The sequence below is a fragment of the Protomyctophum parallelum genome (assembly GCF_964188405.1).
Source record: "Protomyctophum parallelum genome assembly, chromosome: 12".
NCBI classification, from domain to species: domain Eukaryota; kingdom Metazoa; phylum Chordata; class Actinopteri; order Myctophiformes; family Myctophidae; genus Protomyctophum; species Protomyctophum parallelum.
Window position 1 is genome coordinate 36,709,269 of NC_139712.1, and position 14,125 is coordinate 36,723,393.

Below are 14,125 nucleotides of genomic sequence, written 5' to 3' on the forward strand. Positions count from 1 at the left end.
CAAAATACATGGGCCTCTATGGAGCTATGGGGCTTTTTGGGTCCAGCCCAGCGCCACAACAGGCCATTATATGAACTACCGATTTCAAATGAGGCTTCACGAAATATCTGGCTGACTGCCCCCCTGATTGCAACATATACTATAGTTTTTTTTTTTTACATACTCATGTACTGTAGTCGTTTATTCAGTTGATTTGTCTTGATTTCTTCTTCTTGTGTGGCACGAAGGCAGCCTTATCTTACCATCAATACACGTCTGACTTAGTTCAATGTCACTGACCTGGGTTCCCCTTACACACACAAATTCAATTACTGTATTGTGTTTCAGAAACTCGGTTCTCTCGGACCTGAATTTAATATGGTGCCGTGTCAAATCTTCAGAAGTCACAGTGCAGGGTTCTGTAATGGACAAAGGACAATAAATAGGACATGAATGCATGTGCTGCTTATAATGTGTCACAGTCATTTGGTAATTACAGAAGGAATTGGCAACTATGGTATAGGTTCATGATCCCACTCTATGGCTGACTGAAGATTCTATGATCTTTAGCATGAAGGTGCCGCCATTTTTTTGCTATACATGTGTGTGACCAAAATAGCAATGTAGGGAAAAGCGTGTCAACACGCCCATGACCACACCTCTAGGCGCAAATACCGGTGTCGGCATAATAGATAGCGGGTAACGCTGGACCAAAATACCATTAAGGGACAGAGCAAGGCTGACTTACGGGCCGCGTCGCGGTTAACGGTGGCAACAAAAATGGAGCCCAAATCTCTCCCCATATTCACTCCCAATCTAGGGTAGGGAAAGTCATCCGGTTGTCGGGAGGGACATTTCGACTTTCGAGCATTCAATAAAATATTTCAACATTATTTTTTTTAAAGAAAGAGGGAGAGAAAGAATAGCTTACTTAAGCATCTTATCTGGTGTGCTCCAACCCATTGACCATTCTTGCAGGTTCTTGAAGTCATTAAAGGAGGATCAATGACAAAGTACCAGGGGCAGGTATATTCAACCATATCACCGTTGTCATACTTGGATTCCAACACTGATATTACTCCATCAACAGGAATTTGTGGTTGTGCACAGCTCCCAGAATCCACTGTATGAGGACGACAAGTATTTGGCGCAGGGTATTGAGGCCAAAAAATACATCTAGCATGAGAACAATAGACTGCCTTTCCTGTAATTTTCATGATCTGTGTCATGGTCTGCTCCTCTTCAACATTATTATTATTATTATATTATTTTTTTAAGAGATAGAAAAGCTTACATTGTATGCATCTTTTCTCTTCACGGGGAATCCATTGACCATTATCACAGGTCCTGTACATTCCTCCTTCAGGATAGTAGGACTGGGGGCAGGTATATTCAACCCTCTCACTGTTGTTATACTGGGATTTTGATGGTGACATTTCTCCACCAACAATACTTTGTGGTCGTGCACAGCTCCCAGAATCCACTGTACGAGGATGACAAGTATACATGGAAGCAGGGTACTGAGGCCAAAAATACATCTAGCATGAGAATAATAGACTGCCTTTCCTGTAATTGTCATGGTCTGCTCCTCTTCAACATTTCTTCTTCTTTTTTTTTTTTTAAGATCAAGGAAAGCTTACATTGGCATGTTTTCTCTCCAGGAGGAATCCATTGACCATTCTTGCAGGTCCTGTACATTCCTCCTTCAGGATAGTAGGACGTCTGGGAGCAGGTATATTCAACCCTCTCACCGTTGTTATACTGGGATTTTGACGGAGACATTTCTCCACCAACAATACTTTGTGGTCGTGCACAGCTCCCAGAAGCCACTGTAGGAGGATGACAAGTATACATGCAGGGTACTGAGGCCAAAAATACATCTAGCATTGAAGGAAGCATGAGGTCAGTCCATTGCTCTCCCCAGGTTGGCAGGGGGAGTGTAGCGCCCAGGATTACATTAGACAATTGACACTGGGTGAAATATGGGTTTTTAAAGGACTTTACCAGGGACAAGACCTTGACATTTTCTTTTTTTGCTCTACCTCACACACCACTCGCGGGTTATACCAATGTCAGTCTTCTATGTGGCTGACACACACTGACTCTTTGCACCTAAATCCATGTCCTAGCACCTTGACTAATGTACATGGGTTTAATTTTTGTCTTGTCTAGACAAACATTAAAAACGCCATTGACAATGGACAGAGTTTAATGTTTGTTTTGTCACTATACAGTACCTATACACAAACATTAAATGCCAGTAACAATGAACAGTTTGTTTTGTCTGTCACGGAGCAAATTGGCACATGCATGTCATATAGGAGAACCTCGGCCAATAAGGGAGCTGACTTCACACGGGTGTGATTTTATATATCTTGTCTCAGGTATTCTTGGATCAAGGGCCACAGGTTGAGAATCGCTCCATTATAATATGCTCATCTTGTGGCCTGCATATACCTACTGTAACATGACTAGATTAGAAACATAAAATGCAGCTTGCTACAGTACTAGCCACAACTATTTCATGCCATTTGGAAAGCAAGATTAATATAATTTAATTTGATCTCATCTTAATTTGATGCTGTATTTCCATTTAACCCGATTCTACAAATGCCTTCTAAATCCTGACAGTTTTCTGAAAAACCCTATGTTTCTATGTCAGTCTCTATGTCAATCATTCTCAAAGGTTTTCATGTCAAGGACCCAAGATTATATGTATTTGGCCGCGGACCTCCATCTGAAAATATGTTGTTCCAGGGACCCCCCCCCCCCCCCCCCCCAGAAGCAAAGATATTCAAAGATTTGCACTACATTTTCACGATTTTTCAAATTGTAGATCTTGCTTGTAGATCTGTTATTTTTCAATAGCTAAAGTATAACATTACGCTTAAAACACCAAAAGGGGTGATCCCGCCCCAAAATGGGTTATGGATACAATATTGTAGGGCAATCCATAGCAGTGTTGTATTATATGACATATAAGCCCTTACCTGCAGTACAGTTCAGAATCTCACTCCATGACCCATCACTCTTACAGGTCGCCTTGTGAATGTCTTGATGGCCGTCACAGCGATAGCTGACCTTCTCGGTGACTCTGTATTCCAATTGTGGTTCAATTATTGTTGAATCTGTAATATTTGGTTTCTTACACGTAACCGCTGTTAAAAAACAAACAAAAAACATATTGAGAAAAGCTCTGGGCACTGGAACTTTCTTAACCATGTAAGCTCTGTCTACTCCAGGGGTGGGCAACTGGCCAATGTAGTTATGTTAACAGTTCATAAAGTTAACATAACTAAATGCATTTGAAATTCAATAAAAAGGTTACTTTTCAGGATTCCAATTCAAGATCAGGAATTGTTTGATATATAATTTACAATTTAGGCATTTAGCAGACACTCTTAATCCAGAGCGACTTACATTAAGCAAGAACAAAAAAAGCATGGATATATGTTCTAATATACAAGAAATGTGTGTCACGGCATAACACGGTTCACTTAGTTCTTGCAGTGGAAAAGATTACAGTACAGTTAGGCTAACTGAGTTATAGCTGTACCTTCACACAGGGTCTTCGGTATCCAGCCATCCCTTGTACAAGTGGCAGTGCTGCTGCCGTCCGTCCGTCCGTCCGTAGCTTTGTAGCCTTCGCAACATGTATATGTCACAACGTCATCCAGCTTCCACTTTTGTCCCCTGTGCACACTGTGCACACTGTGTATATGTGGGTGTGACCAAATGTCGTCACATTTTATTGCTAGACAAGGAACACAATCGTGAATGTTAGTCTGAATCATTCAATTGATTGATTGCTTGATTGATTGCTTGATGTTTTTATTAAAGGACAACTTTAGGTTTTTTTCAACCAAGGTTCATGTTTTAGGTTGTTATTAGAGAAAGTAAAATATGTTCATTGATTGATTGATTAATTTACTAACAGTTTGCAGAATTACAGTACATTTCAAGTACGTACAACACAATACAACAACTGTTAACTGTGAGTGGACGACAGTATAAAGCATTACACTTGTTTACAATTTCAATTCATCAAAACAATTAGAGAAGTACGAATATACACAACTATATAGTCAAAACAGCAAATCATCATGGAGGAGGTAAAAAGGGAAAAGAAACATATACAGTGAGGGGAAAACGGGTGGGTGGGGGATTCAGATTTTACGGAGGCCAGTTTCGAATTGCAGCCGTCCGTAGGTGCCCTTTGAGGGCGGTTTTGAAGGAGTCAAGGGATTTGCATGTCTTAATGACTGTTGGTAGGGCGTTCCACATTTTGGTGGCATAGGAGCGAAATTAATTTAGTCCCTTGTTTGTGCCGAATCTGGGTTGCACATGGTTTGTTGAACTCCCTCTGATGTTGTGGGTGTGGACATTAAGGAAGTATTTAGACAGGTACATGGGTATCTTGGTGGTGTATCGAACCCATTTGCAAAATGCTGTACCCTGTTGTCAACCCTAAGCCATTCCAGCCTATCAAAGTGGGCAGGGGTGAGGTGGGTTCGGGGAGTGAGGCCAAGTAGTAGCCTGACCAGTTTGTTTTGGGAAGTCTGGAGCCTAGTTTTAAGGGCCTTAGAGGTGCTGTGGTACCAGGAGGTGCATGCATAGTCGAAGAAACCTTGTACGAGGGCTCCTGTTAGGGTCTTCAAGGTGTTTTTGTTGAGGAGATCTTGTATAGGAATCTTGTTCTTTGGTTGACTTTTTTGATTACGTTGGTGGCCATTTTATCACCGGAAGATTTTCCTCCAGGATGTGGATGTGTATTATTTATTTTATTTTTGAGTGGTGCAACCACTCCTACAACCAGGAATGTCCGTATCATGTGTGTATCAGTCAAGAGCACGAGTGGTGTGCGCAATTGCGCATGCGTGAAATTGGAACGGCAGAAGTATGTGACATGGCTGCCACCTGCTGGACGCAAATCCAACTGCTGACTGTCTAGGTTCATTGAGGGGCGGCGGTGGCTCAGGGGTAGAGTAGAGTTCCTGGATGGTAACCGTAAGGTTGCCAGTTGTCGAAGTGTCCTTGAGCAAGACACTGAACCCCTAATTGCTCCCGATGTGCTAGTTGGTGCCTTGCATGGTTTCCGCTGCCATCGGTGTATGAATGTGTGTGTGAATGGGTGAATGTAATGCACAATCTCTGTAAAGCGCCTTGGATAAAGGCGCTATATAAATGCACCATTTACCATTTACCATTGATATCCATAATAAAGCAGAGAGAGAGAGAGAGAGAGAGAGAGGGGGGAGGGGAGTTGCACCACTCGGTTCACACAGGTGTGATTTTTTATATTCTTTTCATTTGTTGCTTTCTTTCGTTTTAGTGGTTTTCGTGTTTGTTTGTTTTTGACAGGAGGTGGGGGCATTGGAGCTTGAAGTGACTAATATGTATTATTATTATTATTATTTTACAAAATCTAACGCCAATCTTTTGTGTCCAGATGTAATTTCCTGGGCTCTAGACTATAGTAAATAATGTAGAAATTGCCTTCAAAATTTTGTACAAATTCAAAAACATGAACAATCAAAAACATGAACATTGGTTGAAAAAAAAAACTAAAGTTGTCCTTTAAGGAAAAGGGTTAGCCTATACAGTATAAACACGTATTTGTACATAGTCATCAAAAGCTGATCTGTACCGTGACATGCTGGCACAAAATCCCATTTTCCATCTTGTTTGCAGGTAATGACTCTAGTGTCGGTGCTATGGCTATCAATATAGAAGCCTCTGTCACATTTCACTGTGACGGAGTCATCAGGTGTGAATACACTTGTGTCGGGTTCATATCGGGTTCCTTGGTCCGGTGTCCGTAGTAGACAGTAGACAGCTGAATTGTTTTGGGGGGAAAAATCTAGATGTGTGATCTGTCAGTTGGTTGCAATATAAATGAGACCGTGAGATCAACATAATACCGGTATATGCTTTAACCATAATTTAACCTTTGGGTCCTCAAAGTGGGATCTGGGGACCCTCAGGGCTCATTGGGGAAGTCCCAGGGGGTCCCCAGCTAAATTAGTTAACATAGCATGAAGTTAAGTTACATCCATCTTCCATCCATTTTATGCTTTGGCTATTATAAAAAAAAGGAATCTTGGGAAATTTGTATAAACTACTAGACTGGACCTGTCTTGCTTGGGAACGAACCATAAGTTTGGTAAATTTGTATAAATTATTTGCCTTTTTAGCATCACTGGAAACTTTTGTATATATATTCTATTTTGTCTATTATTATCTAAATGCTCAGCAAAAATGTGCGACACTATCGGTTTCAAATGGTTATCAATTCAACAAGGCATGAATGAAAACATATTTCACAAATTCTAAATAAGAGATACTCACGGTCACATGCTGGCGTCGGTACCCATGAGCCCCCTCTTGTGCATCGTGGAGGTAAATGTTGAGTCCGTTTGAACTTCCTGTCACACGCAAAGCTCAGGGTTTCATCTTTCTTGTACTCTGAGATTTCGCCAAGCACTGTTCCATTTTGAATCTGTGGTTTTGTACACAGGACCTCTGTTGAAGCATACACACACACACAGACAGACAGACAGACAGACAGACAGACAGACAGACGCATGCATGCATGCAATGCAAACTATCAGTATACGCTAGTGGTTCTCAACAGTGTTTTAGTCATAGCCTTTTGAATAGTTTTCTTTTAGTTTTAGTCACATTTTGGTCACCTGGAACGTTTGTGTTTGTCTAGTTTTAGTCGACTAAATATCATAAGATTTTAGTCGACTAAATCATCTCAAGCTCACAACGTTGTGAGCTTGTAGATCGGCTATTTTCAGCATTTGTACACAGGACTTTGCAGTGTATTTTGGGGTCCCAGACATAAAAATACAAAAATAGTGTGTCAAATGGGGTCATATAATGCAGTGGTTCCCAAATGTTTATAGCCCGTGACCCAAAACAGAAATGTCATGTCTCTCCTGGAGTCCGGGACCCAAACTAGTGAAGATAGCAGATCTACAAGCCCACAAGGCGTTGCCTCGCGCCGCGTTGTGAGCCTGTAGATCGGCTATTTTCACTACTTCTTAAACATTAAAGTGTTATAATTTCATGGAATTCCTTAGATCTCCTTTGATTTCTTCATGAAATTACTGAAAAATCTCATTGCATTTAGCCTTATATTCACGAAATCTGTTGCTTTTTTGGGAATGTTTTTTTTTAAAACAATAATTAAAAACTAAATATAGGAAACCAAAAATAAAGGGACCCATAAAAATGTGTCCGTGACCCACAAATGGGTCCCGACCCAGTGTTTGGGAACCACTGCTACAATGCATGTCAAACTTTTATTTAGGTTGAGAATCAGTGCTCTAGTCCAGAGGTTCTCAACCCGTGGGTCGCGACCCCTCGGGGGGTTGCCAAATTATTTTGGGCTGTCCCCAAAATATGATATGCCAGGGACCCCCATAAGATAAGATTTTTACAGCTTTTTTTTTACAGCAGTGATTCCCAACCCGTTTAATTTCAAGGACCCCCAGTTTATTGACATTTCTATCTCTGGGACCCCCAATTTATATTGTAAAATCGATGTTAATTTAACTCAGAGAGTATACAAATGGAACGGACCTGTTAGGGTCCATTTGGTTTCATTTGTACACTCTCAGAGTTACAGACGGTACAGACCCATAAGGGTCCATTTGGTTCCAAACTATCTTTTAGCTGGGGACCCATGGAACTCCCTCAAGGCCCCCTGGGCGTCCCCGGACCCCACTTTGGGAACCACTGCCCTCGTCTATAGCAATGATGATGATGATCAGTAGCTATTTAAAAATATTTAAACAAACTTCACTTACTGCACCTGGGGAAGAAACTAAGAAAGGAAATAATAAGCATTTACTGCAGGCTACTAGTACCTGCAGTGCATCTTGGTGCTTTGCCACTCCAATGTCCATTCTTATCACAGGATATTTGTTCTGGTCCCTGCAGCATCAGATCGCGGGACACGCACCTGAAATGGACCACTGTGCCGTAAGGCGCATCGTCCTCATATAGTCCAATCACTAGAACACGGTCTTCTACATCTAGCACGGGGCAAACTATGGCTGGATAGAGAGACAAAATGACATGACGAGGGAAAAACAACAACTTGCATTATAGGCCCACCAATGAGCATCTAAAGCCTGGCGTCATTATGCTGGGGGGGAGGGGGGTCTAAAGACTAAAGTTATCTATTTCAAATGTCAGTTTGAAATATTATATCCTAAAGATTAGTTTTTCCTCAAATAAACGAAAATAAACGGGACCACATGTGGCCCCCGTGTGTGTGTGTGTGTGTGTGTCAAACTGGGCAATTGCGCTATTACGGGTGAATAATACATACCTTCACATACTGGGACTACACCATCCCACCCATTTTCATAACAGTGTCGTGTATAGATTCTGCTGACCATTCGATAACTGAAATGAACACAAATAAATGATCAAATTCAAGTCACATCTCTCACTCTTCAATATCTGAGAGATGTTTAAAGTACAACGTCGATGATTTGAAAGAGATGGAGAAACTTAAAGGAGAACACGCATTTTCAATACTGTCTTCTTTTGGTTGGTCATTATTACCAATCTGGGAACCAATCGGCAAAGAAAAAGGAAAAGAAACAGCACCCTTTGCTGTTTGTTTCCTTGATTTTGCCTTTGGAGCGCACAGCCCAATTAATAATGGCTCGCTTGCCTCAGCCCTCTTTTTGGGGCGCTTATGCTTTCATTCCACTAATCATATTTATTAATAATATTATTATTTTGAATAGTAACTAGAGAGGTGCCCGTTGGAACGATGCAGTTTGAAATGCATGCCCCACCCAGATATTATGTCTGTGTCCCTTTTATGCCCATATACAGTATGGAGTTCTGTGTCAGGCATGTCCAAATATGGAGTGTTGTGAGGTCAGAACAGTCCAGCTCCATACTGTATATGGACACTGGGCAGGTCCAGAGCCCCGGCAGAGACCTTTTTGGGGTGGTTCTGGACACCCGTGGGTCCGAACAACTCGACACCGGGAACTGCACCCCCTGTGGTGGTGTGGAACGCGTGTGTCGAAATTGCAGTCGGTGGGGCTAAAGGTTCTCGAGTTACGTGGATTACACACAGACAGACGTACTGTACAGACAGACAGAAACTTGCTGCATTTATACTTTTATAGATTATAGATAGATAAAATGGCAGGTTTTTCTGAACTGACCACAGCCCACCTCTGAGACAGTAGACTGAAAGGTGACATCGTATTATGAATTAGTGACGACCATTATGAAGATAACATTGAAAATGGGCCTTTTAAAGATACATAGTGAGAAATAAGGCAAATTAGTTTTACCCTGTTTCACATGTGTACTCAATTTCTGCCCCAAAGACAAAGGCATCTCCCTTCACAAAAGTGTATTCTGCAAATTCTGCATCACCCGGGTTACCACATGATATTGCTGAAAAGCAAAAGGCGCATGAAAAATAAGAAACTTGTGTGTTTTGTGCACTGCTAAACAATCATTACACAAATTGCAAACTACTGTACAAATTTCAAACTGTGCACATACAAATTTTGTTTTACTCATCATAGTAATTCTGTAGTTGATCTTTGTAAAACAGGATTTGTATAGTTTTGCAAGGCATAATATAAGAATTGTGCACTTCACTCCAAAAAGATGACTTGTGAATATGCATTAATGTAAGTAATATAAATATACAAGTATATTAATTATATGTACATATCCTATCATAACTGACCCTAGATAGAGGAGAAAAACATTTGGCATTGTATCCAAAATGACAGTTTAGCTGTCAGGAATAGTTTAATCCAGGTTACTGTCGTTGCTATATACGACATTCCCGCCTTTTGTTTTATGTGTTTAATCCGCCGTATAGTAATAAATAAAAAGAAACTCTGTCTTTGCCGCAGAGATAGAGACTAGATGGTTTCGTTTTGATGACGAAACCGGAAATCGTCACATGCTGTGGGCTGCTAGGGCTTCTGGGAAATTGCATTTTTCCCATAGACATTTCAAAACGTATTTATTTAAAGACCTTTTAAGCGTCGTACGAAGCCAACTCTTGTCGTGACAAATCATGACAACGCACACGATATTTTGGACCAAACAAATAATTACAAGAAGAAAAACAACAACAAAAGTGTTTGTAACCTGCCATTTTTTTTCTAACCTGACGCTGCCAGATGAGGGCGGTATTGGGTAACCATGTTCCCCAACACAGCACTCATCTGGGATCTCTCAGGCAGTTGAGCTGACAAAAATCCGTTCCGTACCGGACCAATCAGCGTGAGCTAAGGGCGGGATATGTGCGAAACCGGATGTGAAACTATATAGACACGTCAATATGATTGGTTGTGTTTGCACGCCCACACGGTGATAGACAGACCCATCCAATCATCTACCAAGTATCTTGAAAAAAAGGAACAGCCCCGTCATCGAATTTGCTTCCGCGATCCCAGATCCCAATAAGCTGTGAAACAAATTTGTGTAGCAAGCTTCTTGGATCTGGCAGCATCAGGTTAATTTTTTTCTACTTTCTAATTCTTTGTTTGGCCCGAAAAATTGTGTTTGTTGTCATGATTTTTCACGACAAGAGTTGGCTTTGTCCGCGGCGTAAACGTCTTTAAATAAATAGTTTCTGAAAAGTCTATGAGGAAAATGAACGGGGATTTCTTTTCTGGGTCTCTCGAGGGGGCGGGACTGCGATATACAGTAGGCACCTATAGCTTTATTTAAGTTTTTTTTTCATGTAAATTTACATGTAAATTTCATGTCAATCAACGTTAAGAATCCACATGAAGAAGTGAACCTTTCAAGCCTGTTTTCTGCAAGACATTTATTCTATAAGCCATATCTCCAAAACTGGTGGGTCAAACTGGACATGTCTATGTCAATTTGAAGCTCGCTTTCATATGACCTGATAAAAACGAACAAAAACTAAATCCAACTAGAACTGCACTCTGTCGAGTGCATACTTGCTTGTTGCGCACTAGTAGGCCATTTATGGCCTACTAGTGTGCAACAAGCAACAAGCTTGTGTGCAACAAGCAGAGCGCGCAAGTACTTTCGACCGCTACAAACTGTCAAATCTCAGTAAGACTGCCTGATACGGCAGTGGTGCCAGAATAAAACAATGGTAATTGTTTTTATACACTTCAGAAACATAATGTTGTAATGAATACGTAAGTGACGACTTTGGATGGTGACGTATATGTCAATCAGTGCCTCCCAAGACTAAAACATATCGTCATTACGTCACCATCGAAAACCAATTACACTCTGGCATTGGGTCCTTTAATCCACATATTTCTTACGTCATCATTGAGAGCTAGTTATACATATACACACCACGTAATCTGGTCCCAGCAAATCAGGCACAATTTGCTGGGACGGTGCATACCTTAAAAGTGGCGGGTTGCTGGGACGGTGCATACGAGCCGGGCGAAACTATTACTTGCGCGCTCTGCTTGCGCAAGTAATGATTAACATTACTTTAACATTATCCGGTATATTTTCCTGAATGGTAAAGTTACGGTATAACTTACGTTTACATTTGGGGCCATGGATGATCCAGCCATTGTCCCCCATACACATTAACTCGATATATCCCGAGGTGCCGACGTTACACCCCACTTTGACCTGCGATCCTGTAGGGTAGGTCTCCTTCATTCCAATTATGTCATAATTGGAGTCATAATCAGAACTGCTTGTAAAGTCTGCACGTGTACAGTCTGAACAATAAAGAGGGAAATAAAACACATGTGTACCAATTTAACACAATTTTGTAAAAAATATAGTAATCAAAACAAACATTGAAAACTGATACAAAAAAAGAGGAAGAGGAAGGTTATATTTGTCACTATATGCTCATACATGCTGTAGTACTGTACAGTGTAATACTGTACATAGTAAAATAAGCAGGTGGAGCGAAATGCCTTCACGACGGACGACGTACGTCGCGACGTATATTTTTCCGTCGCAACGTATATTCGAGTACGTCCTGGCGTAAATATCAATTCGTCCCGGCAGAACGGACTCGTCGCGGCTATATCTACCCGTTTGCGACGTAATATGTTGGCTATTATTTTCCGTCGCGCCAGAACGGGACTCGTCGCAGCTATATCTACCCGTTGTGGCGTGAGCTGGACTCGCCGCGGCAGAACGTGACTCGTCGCGACTATATCTACCCGTTTGCGACGTGCGCCTCGCCGGTCCGGTCTCCAGGCGAGCCTGCGTCCTTCATATATTTTTTTTTCTGCTCTCGTTGGACTTAACTTTAAAAGTCCAATGGAACACCTCTTTGTAACGGGTCGCTGTAGTATAGTGGTCTAATTCCTCGCCTCTCTATTCTTTTTTGCTGAGGACGCTGGTTCAATTCCCGCTCGCGGCAAACCAAAATTATTATATTTTAGACAGACAGACAGACAGACAGACAGACAGACTGCCTGTCTGCCTGCCTGTCTGCCTGCCTAATGTATTGTAAATAATGTATTCATTCCATACGGCTATTTTTTTTTAATATAAAAACTTTTGTCTTTCGCGCGATTCGAACCAGCGTCGTCAGCACCAAAACATTGAGAGGCGAGTGATTAAACCGCTGGACTACAGCGGCCATACGTTACAAAGAAGTGTTTCATTGGACTTATAAAGACAATAGCACCCAGCTGCAGTCTCGCAAGGGGAGGGACCGGAAGTGCTTTTATTTCCGGCTTCCACGTGCACAAGCGCACATACACGCACGCGAAATATAATGCGCGTGCACGACACGCACTTGCTGGTGCGCGCTTAAATGCCGGGTGTATATAGTACCATCTGTGCTTAAACATAATTACGTGGTCGGTTTGGAAAAGTTTGAAGTAGTTTGTTGTAGGTAATATTTTAATTGAAAGCTTATTAGTTGGTGGTATAAGTGTGCATATTTGAAGAAATGCAAATATAACAATAATAAAATGATATGCAATAATAGGCTAGGCCTATATGGTCGATTATAACATAATGATATCAAGGCATTTAAGTAATGTAATAAGTTGCTATAACCCCGTACCCCTGTCCCACACACACCATGTCCAGACCATAGATCACAGACACACGACCATATGCATTTAATTTACTATGAAAACCTGCATTTCCCGTCAGTCAGTCAGTAAGTGTGTCATGTCACGCCTCGTGTCATGCCTCCATATATGGTCACGCCTCATGACACGTCACACCGCCATATATGGCCGTTTCCATATGATATAAGATCCCGACACTGACCTCATCAAACCCTGGATAGCCATACATTGAAAAGACTGGATCATCACCTAGATCTCCATATATGGAGCTGAGGCGGCCAGCAACTCTAATCAGCTCATAATGTAATTAAAAGACGAGCACATAACTTAATAGATTTTTCTATAATGTAATAATGTGTTACATTAAGAACCTCCACATAGGCGACTCATACTGTAATAAAACTTCATAATGCAATAATGTCTTTATAATGTATGAGCTGATTATTACATATTGCATTATATTTCGCGTGCGTGTATGTGCGCTTGTGCACGTGGAAGCCGGAAATAAAAGCACTTCCGGTCCCTCCCCTTGCGAGACTGCAGCTGGGTGCTATTGTCTTTATAAGTCCAATGAAACACTTCTTTGTAACGTATGGCCGCTGTAGTCCAGCGGTTTAATCACTCGCCTCTCAATGTTTTGGTGCTGACGACGCTGGTTCGAATCGCGCGAAAGACAAAAGTTTTTATATTAAAAAAAAATAGCCGTATGGAATGAATACATTATTTACAATACATTAGGCAGACAGGCAGGCAGACAGGCAGTCTGTCTGTCTGTCTGTCTGTCTGTCTGTCTGTCTGTCTGTCTAAAATATAATAATTTTGGTTTGCCGCGAGCGGGAATTGAACCAGCGTCCTCAGCAAAAAAGAATAGAGAGGCGAGGAATTAGACCACTATACTACAGCGACCCGTTACAAAGAGGTGTTCCATTGGACTTTTAAAGTTAAGTCCAACGAGAGCAGAAAAAAAAATATATGAAGGACGCAGGCTCGCCTGGAGACCGGACCGGCGAGGCGCACGTCGCAAACGGGTAGATATAGTCGCGACGAGTCACGTTCTGCCGCGGCGAGTCCAGCTCACGCCACAACGG

At 41.6% G+C, this 14,125-nt stretch overlaps 1 protein-coding gene across 1 annotated transcript; it reads right to left on the bottom strand.

The window, feature by feature from the left end:
- Nucleotides 1-376: 376 nt before the first annotated feature.
- Nucleotides 377-11,652, bottom strand: LOC310867653 (complement factor H-like; the record flags this gene model as incomplete). The annotated part of the gene is made up of 9 exons (XM_083777771.1): nt 377-398; nt 1,333-1,462; nt 1,620-1,808; nt 2,970-3,137; nt 3,536-3,733; nt 7,857-8,045; nt 8,324-8,400; nt 9,315-9,420; nt 11,529-11,652. The coding sequence occupies 9 exons, from the start codon at nt 11,650-11,652 to the stop codon at nt 377-379; spliced, it is 1,203 nt and encodes a 400-aa protein (XP_083633897.1).
- Between the last annotated feature and the right edge of the window lie 2,473 nt (nt 11,653-14,125).